General features: G+C 44.7%; 1 protein-coding gene across 1 annotated transcript; it reads right to left on the bottom strand.

Moving 5' to 3' along the window:
• Positions 1-416: 416 nt before the first annotated feature.
• On the bottom strand, positions 417-7934 carry LOC121570018 (succinate-semialdehyde dehydrogenase, mitochondrial). Its single transcript, XM_045216616.1, has 10 exons — positions 6987-7934; positions 5986-6069; positions 5709-5879; positions 2235-2351; positions 1983-2126; positions 1675-1818; positions 1353-1511; positions 1074-1237; positions 920-978; positions 417-739 (listed from the first exon to the last, which is right to left on the bottom strand). Exons 1-10 carry the CDS (start codon positions 7272-7274, stop codon positions 528-530), a joined length of 1542 nt encoding a protein of 513 aa, XP_045072551.1. The 5' UTR covers positions 7275-7934; the 3' UTR covers positions 417-527.
• Between the last annotated feature and the right edge of the window lie 471 nt (positions 7935-8405).

Here is an 8405-nt window from a genome sequence, read left to right as displayed (position 1 = left end):
ATTTAACTGACCTGGAGAACTGGTTTGGGTTGTCACCATGTTGCTTTCCCTTCACCAGTTCTTACAGACCAGTGGTCAGAGAGGATGAGGAGAGGAAACCATGTAAAGCATGGAACTTGGGATAAGGATTTCTCAGCAGCTTCACATATTTATGAACCATTGCATTAGGCATAATCCTGCAACCACCAATGGCATTTTCAATATTATGAAAGGTTTTCCCTATACTGCATACCAGCCTGCAGCACTCCAAGTTAAGTTGTACTGCATTAACATATGTTTGTTATTATTTATTTCCCTTTATCTGAGCGATGAATGCTCTCAAGTCTCTCAATGACAAAATATGCAGAGGTTCAGAATCACAATTTGTGAAGGAATCATATTTGATGACTGTCATCCATTGTTGTTTTTTTAAAATTTGAAATATGAGTAGTAACTGTTACTAGAGCCTCTAAGAATCCTCATCCCTTCTCCCCAAATCACTGCTTCCATCTTGGGAGTCCAGGAGTTGGGGGAGTTGTAGTGGTCCCTCAGGGGGTTAGCCCCCCAAAGCACATGTACTTGACGTCCAGGTACTCCTCAATGCCGTACTTGGAGCCCTCACGGCCCAGGCCCGACTGTTTGACGCCGCCGAAGGAGGCCTCTGGGGTGGAGAGGAGACCTTCGTTCACCCCCACCATGCCTACCTCCAGATTCTCCGCCACCCGCCAGATCTGACTGACGTCCTGGGAGAAGAAGTACCCTGGGAGGGGGTGGAGCAGAGCATAGTTGAATGAAACTCATCAACTCAGATTTTGAGATAGACTTTATATTGACATGAAATAGAGTAATCAGAATGTCTCTGTCAAATAATTATTCTTATTATAGTTTTGAGGGGTTTTCAGACATGATAGCAAGGTGCATACAATAATGTTTAGCTCACCTGCTAAACCCACATGAGATGCATTGGCAATGGCAAGTGCTTCCTCCTCTGTGTTAAACCTGTCAAAAGGAAAAGACAAAAAACAACTTGAGTTAGCTTCCATTTTAGCATCCATCCACGCTTCAGTTGTCTGATCTCTCCTAGCTCCACTGACCTAATGACGGGGAGGAGAGGACCGAAGGTTTCCTCTCTGGTACACAGCATGTCTGTGGTGACATCAGCCAGCAGAGTGGGCTGATGGAACGAGCCATCCAGACGCTTCCCCCCCCTTAGCACCTTGGCCCCCCGCGATACTGCATCCATTACCTGGTGCTCCACCTGGGAGAGACATAGGATATCATAAGGTTATGTAACATATCAGAATATAAACAACATTATAACGCAAATAATATAGTTATAATACAAAACCTCTTGACAGAAGGAACCAGGTTACCTTCTCAGAGGCACGGACATTGATGAGGGGTCCCTGGGTGGTGTTTGGGTCAGAGCCGTGGCCCAGACGGAGCTCTGTGTCCATGGCTTTCCCCAACTTCTCTATGAAGCGATCGTGGATCCTACTCTGGACCAGGAAGCGGTTGGAGCAGACACATGTCTACATGGGTCAAAGGGCACATTGAGGGACATGGAGGTTAGGCCACGACTTAAGACACCCTGTTTTAGAATGACACGCAACATTTAGATATGGTTCATTTCACAGTTTCACCAGTACAGTAGACACAAAATGATTTGTTTTGAGATATCTCCGATTCCAGTACCTGTCCTGAGTTCCTGAACTTGGAGTTCATGGCTCCCGCCACAGCCTTGTCCACATCCGCACTGTCAAACACAATGAAGGGGGCATGGCCACCCAGCTCCATTGAAACCCTCTTGACAGTGTCGGCAGCGTGCTTTAAGAGAATCTGAGGATGAGGAAGGAGTTATCAGGAAGATCACAGGCCTTTCCATGGAAAAAATTATCCACCTACAAAATTTAAGACTAACATGAAGTTTATATTGTAATTTATATGGCATTTTCAGGATTGATTAAGCTAACTCTGAAGCCATTCTAGATCAGTGTCCATACCTTGCCAGTGGCAGTGGATCCAGTGAAGGAGACCTTCCCCACCAGGGGGTCTGTGCAGAGGACCGTCCCAACAGAGGGGGTCTTCTCTCTGGAGCAGGGCACCACGTTAAACACCCCAGCAGGGATCCCGGCCTGACTCGCCAGCTTCACACACAGAAAGTAAACATATGAATTAGACAAATGAAGTGTCTCACTATTGGGGACCCAGCTACAGTACACAGTGAGTGTTGTTGTGGGAAAGGAAGCACTGACCTCAGCAAGCGCCAGGGCAGAGAGGGGTGTGTCCTCGGCAGGTTTCACCACGACGGTGCAGCCCGCGGCCAGGGCAGCACCCACTTTCCTGGTGATCATAGCACTGGGGAAGTTCCACTGTGTGTGTGTGGGAGGGAGGAGGAGGATAGGCTAGCTGTTACGCAGGAAGTGACAAGCATTACGGAGGTAGCTCTCCAGGACCAAAGTTGGACATTCCTGACATATACAGTTGAAGTCGGAAGTTTACATACGCCTTAGCCAAATACATTTAAACTCAGTTTTTCACAATTCCTGACATTTAATCCTAGTAAAAATTCCCTGTTTTAGGTCAGTTAGGATCACCACTTTATTTTAAGAAATGTGAAATGTCAGAATAATAGTAGAGAGAATTATTTATTTCAGCTTTTACTTCTTTCATCACATTCCCAGTGGGTCAGAAGTTTACATACACTCAATTAGTATTTGGTAGCATTGCCTTTAAATTGTTTAACTTGGGTCAAACGTTTCAGGTAGCCTTCCACAAGCTTTCCACAATAAGTTGGGTGAATTTTGGCCCATTCCTCCAAACAGAGCTGGTGTAACTGAGTCAGGTTTGTAGGCCTCCTTGCTCACACACGCTTTTTCAGTTCTGCCCACACATTTTCTATAGGATTGAGGTCAGGGCTTTGTGATGGCCACTCCAATACCTTGACTTTGTTGTCCTTAAGCCATTTTGCCACAACTTTGGAAGCATGCTTGGGGTCCTTGTCCATTTGGAAGACCCATTTGCGATCAAGCTTTAACTTCCTGACTGATGTCTTGAGATGTTGCTTCAATATATCCACATAATTTTCCTTCCTCATGATGCAATCTATTTTGTGAAGTGCACCAGTCCCTCCTGTAGCAAAGCACCCCCACAGCATGATGCTGCCACCCCCGTGCTTCACGGTTGGGAAGGTGTTCTTCAGCTTGCAAGTAACCCACTTTTTCCTCCAAACATAACGATGGTCATTATGGCCAAACAGTTCTACTTTTGTTTCATCAGACCAGAGGACATTTCTCCAAAAAGTACGATATTTCTCCCCATGTGCAGTTGCAAACCGTAGTCTGGATTTTTTATGGCGGTTTTGGAGCAGTGTCTTCTTCCTTGCTGAGCGGCCTTTCAGGTTATGCCTATATAGGACTCATTTTACTGTGGATATACAGTGGGGAGAACAAATATTTGATACACTGCCGATTTTGATACTTACAAAGCATGTAGAGGTCTGTAATTTTTATCATAGGTACACTTCAACTGTGAGAGACGGAATCTAAAACAAAAATCCAGAAAATCACATTGTATGATTTTTAAGTAATTAATTTGCATTTTATTGCATGACATAAGTATTTGATCACCTACCAACCAGTAAGAATTCCGGCTCTCACAGACCTGTTAGTTTTTCTTTAAGAAGCCCTCCTGTTCTCCACTCATTACGTGTATTAACTGCACCTGTTTGAACTCGTTACCTGTATAAAAGACACCTGTCCACACACACTCAACCAAACAGACTCCAACCTCTCCACAATGGCCAAGACCAGAGAGCTGTGTAAGGACATCAGGGATAAAATTGTAGACCTGCACAAGGCTGGGATGGGCTACAGGACAATAGGCAAGCAGCTTGGTGAGAAGGCAACAACTGTTGGTGCAATTATTAGAAAATGGAAGACGTTCAAGATGACGGTCAATCACCCTCGGTCTGGGGCTCCATGCAAGATCTCACCTCGTGGGGCATCAATGATCATGAGGAAGGTGATGGATCAGCCCAGAACTACACGGCAGGACCTGGTCAATGACCTGAAAAGAGCTGGGACCACAGTCTCAAAGAAAACCATTAGTAACACACTACGCCGTCATGGATTAAAATCCTGCAGCACACGCAAGGTCCCCCTGCTCAAGCCAGCGCATGTCCAGGCCCATCTGAAGTTTGCCAATGACCATCTGGATGATCCAGAGGAGGAATGGGAGAAGGTCATGTGGTCTGATGAGACAAAAATAGAGCTTTTTGGTCTAAACTCCACTCGCCGTGTTTGGAGGAAGAAGAAGGATGAGTACAACCCCAAGAACACCATCCCAACCGTGAAGCATGGAGGTGGAAACATAATTCTTTGGGGATGCTTTTCTGCAAAGGGGACAGGACGACTGCACCGTATTGAGGGGAGGATGGATGGGGCCATGTATCGCGAGATCTTGGCCAACAACCTTCTTCCCTCAGTAAGAGCATTGAAGATGGGTCGTGGCTGGGTCTTCCAGCATGACAACGACCTGAAACACACAGCTAGGGCAACTAAGGAGTGGCTCCGTAAGAAGCATCTCAAGGTCCTGGAGTGGCCTAGCCAGTCTCCAGACCTGAACCCAATAGAAAATCTTTGGAGGGAGCTGAAAGTCCGTATTGCCCAGCGACAGCCCCGAAACCTGAAGGATCTGGTGAAGGTCTGTATGGAGGAGTGGGTCAAAATCCCTGCTGCAGTGTGTGCAAACCTGGTCAAGACCTACAGGAAACGTATGATCTCTGTAATTGCAAACAAAGGTTTCTGTACCAAATATGAAGTTCTGCTTTTCTGATGTATCAAACACTTATGTCATGCAATAAAACGCAAATTAATTACTTAAAAATCATACAATGTGATTTACTGGATTTGTCTCTCACAGTTGAAGTGTACCTATGATAAAAATTACAGACCTCTACATGCTTTGTAAGTAGGAAAACCTGCAAAAATCGGCAGTGTATCAAATACTTGTTCTCCCCACTGTAAATACTTTTGTACCTGTTTCCTCCAGCATCTTCACAAGGTCCTTTGCTGTTGTTCTGGGATTGATTTGCACTTTTCGCACCAAAGTACGTTCATCTCTAGGAGACAGAACGAGTCTCCTTCCTGAGCGGTATGACGGCTGCATGGTCCCATGGTGTTTATACTTGGGTACTATCGTTTGTACAGATGAACGTGGTACCTTCAGGCGTTTGGAAATTGCTCTCAAGGATGAATCAGACTTGTGGAGGTCTACAATATTTTTCCTGAGGTCTTGGCTGATTTCTTTTGATTTTTCTATGATGTCAAGCAAAGAGGCACTGATTTTGAAGGTATGCCTTAAAATACATCCACAGGTACACCTCCAATTGACTCAAATTATGTCAATTAGCCTATCAGAAGCTTCTAAAGCCATGACATCATTTTCTGGAATTATCCAAGCTGTTTAAAGGCACAGTCAATTTAGTGTATGTAAACTTCTGACCCACTGGAATTGTGATACAGTGAATTATAAGTGAAATCATCTGTCTGTAAACAATTGTTGGAAAAATTACTTGTGTCATGCACAAAGTAGATGTCCTAACCGACTATAGTGTGTTAACAAGAAATTTGTGGAGTGGTTGAAAAACAAGTTTTAATGACTCCAACCTAAGTGTATGTAAACGTCCGACTTCAACTGTAGTAGATGTATGAAGCATTACAGCTCACCGGAGTGATGATGGAGGCCACTCCCACAGGCTGTTTGAGCAGAATGATCTTACGGTCCTTGGCAGCCGAGGGCACAACATCACCGTAGACACGGCGCGCCTCCTCAGAGAACCACTCCAGGAAGCCAGCAGCGTAAGCAATCTCCCCCAGGGACTCCTTCATGGGCTTGCCCTAAGAGGTGTAGAACACACACTAGTAGTTTACAACTCGGAACGAAATATAAATCATTACAACGACAGGGCAGCACCCCTGTTGCAACCAGCAAGACAATACTCACACACTCAAAGGTGATCAGTTTAGCAAGGTCCTCCTTGTTCAAAGTCAACAGATCGTACCATTTCCGTAGAAGGACACTTCTTTCCTAGGGAAGAAAACAACATCATCAGATAATGGAATCAGTAAGTTGCAAGATCCATAAGAATCTGGAGGTCCCAGTCTGGTCTTACTAGCTCTCCCTGGAACTAGCAGCTCCTGATAACAGAGATGGAACTTGATGCAACAATGTGTTCTGGGTATTGAGAGTGTATTAGGTCTTGATGGTGAGTGGTGCCTCTGGCTGTAGCCTTTCCACTCACTCAGTCCCTCTTGCTCCAAAGCATTGCTTCACATGCATGGCAGCAGAGCATTTATTTGCATGATGAAAATGGGACAGAGAAAGTTGGAAAAGGGGGGATGGCTAAAAAGAGAAGGGGAGGGGGTGTTTGTTGGCTGCATGGACAGAGGAAACCAGTACAATGAGGACATCTTTACCATAGCAAAGACAAAACTGGAGTGAACAGGATTCTCCCAAAACTACAGTATAAGATGTTGGAGTCGGACTTTGATATTCTCTCAAGGCTCCCTGCTTAGTGATGTATTAATATGGCAGTGAGTGAGTTGCTTTTAATAATTGCATAATCACTCATGGACAGTAAAAAACACACCCCTGCAACCTGGAGTGGCTACTTTGCAGGCCAAGCAGTTCTTTGGCCAGGCCATTATAGAGTGTACACTACAGTACAGGCCCCAAAACAATGAACCCTGGGGTATAGGCTATGATGATTGTAATATATATGCAATTGTTCACTGTCTCTATTAGGTTATTATATTCTGCCTAACAGTCATCCCAGTCACAATATTTAGGGAAAGCAGCTGTCACACTGTTGATCTCATGCACCTAGGAAATGTGGGGAAAGCACAAGGGAAGGTGGTACTGATGAAGGAAAAAAATATAAAGATGTTATTCACAGAATTGTGAATCGTCAACTGACAGGCAGCATAATTAAAGTGGAGGCATACCTTCGCTGTGTGTTGCTTCCAGGAGTAGAATGCCTTGTATGCTGCGTCGACAGCTAGTTTAGCTTCTGCTGGACCGCAGTCTGCGACTTTTGCAATCTCTTCCCCCGTCGCTGGGTCCAGCACTGGGAAGGTAGAGGGAGCATTGATCCACTGCCCGTTCACATAGCCCTGCGTTCGGAGAAGCTGAGCCGAAATGTCGAGGCTGTATTGCCGATGCATGACAGACGGTAGGCCGGGCAAAACCTGGCGGAGAACACCCCGACTTCTTAGGAGACAGAAACTACCCATACCACAAGAATAGCTTTGTCCACAAGAGGTTTCAAGTAGATTCTGTTTCGCTCTGTCCACGCAAAACTGGTGCAGTGACAGTGGTGAATTTTAATACGGTTGTCGTCGGTGAATAGATACGAGTTTGAACCAGTCTTGAAGGCGGTTGCGTTAAACACGTGATCATGCACACACAATACATTACTGACTAAACCATAATTTGTGTGTTCCTTCGCTCAAAATAGATACATTGTAACACATGTCATTATCAAAAGCAGCAAAATGTGTAGCTACATGTATTCCCTGCAAATGCAACAAGCAAAGACAGTATCTAAGATACTAGGCTAGTTATAGTTATGAAATAAGCTAATGTATCGATAAATAGCTTGTTACATCGTCTGTCTTTCCCATCGCCATTGATGTGGTTAGCTGGCCAATCCACAAGCTTGGATATCTTCTCTTGCGTCCAATAAGAGCCCGCAAACTATAACCAGCTTCCCTGAAATGTAGGCTAACTGTGGGGATGTCTACATCATTAGTTCAGTCTTTATAGTCTCAAACCGACGTTATAAAAGACGCGAGATTAGTCAATCTACAAATCACATTGCGTCAACTACTCAATGGGCTTGTTCGACATTGCAGCAGACTGCCGACTAATGATCTATAAATCACCTTGCATCATAAATAATTACTCATTATTTGTAGATCAGTCAGTCACAATAGGCCCTTTTCACGTGACGTCAGACAACTTCCGTTCTGCCGCGATGCAGGTTATGTTTACATCCGGTGTCGCTTAGGAACGCTTAGCTAGTAGCACATCATTATGGAGTTCACCCAGTCCCTTTCACATCTGCCACCAATACGACTTAACGACGTAGAACGACTTGCTGACAAGTGGTCCCTTACTTCAAGATCGAAGCTTGATAAAGGCTACAAGTTCTTCGTTGAAGGTTACCTGTTTGATTATGAAGGTACGTGTTTATCTTTATTTAGCTTAAATTAGCCCTATGCTAGCGAAGGTTATGAGCTGACGAAGTTTCTGTTTTGCAGCCTCTTTTTAATATTACTGCTGTTTGTATCGACCGTAAAATAAGAGTCAGTAATGTATTAATGGCTAATGCTGCGCCCTTTCTCCCAATCACTGTATTGAAA

Source organism: Coregonus clupeaformis, unplaced genomic scaffold, assembly GCF_020615455.1.
Source record: "Coregonus clupeaformis isolate EN_2021a unplaced genomic scaffold, ASM2061545v1 scaf0750, whole genome shotgun sequence".
NCBI lineage: Eukaryota > Metazoa > Chordata > Actinopteri > Salmoniformes > Salmonidae > Coregonus > Coregonus clupeaformis.
This window is presented reverse-complemented; position numbering and strand designations above follow the sequence as displayed.

Coding starts and splice junctions, on each gene's coding strand:
- LOC121570018 (XM_045216616.1), bottom strand. CDS start 7,274: ATGGGTAGTTTCTGTCTCCTAAGAAGTCGGGGTGTTCTCCGCCAGGTT. Junction 1,819..1,982: donor GATCCACTGCCACTGGCAAG/GTATGGACACTG, acceptor CCTCATCCTCAG/ATTCTCTTAAAGCACGCTGC. Junction 740..919: donor ATCTCATGTGGGTTTAGCAG/GTGAGCTAAACA, acceptor ACCCCCTCCCAG/GGTACTTCTTCTCCCAGGAC.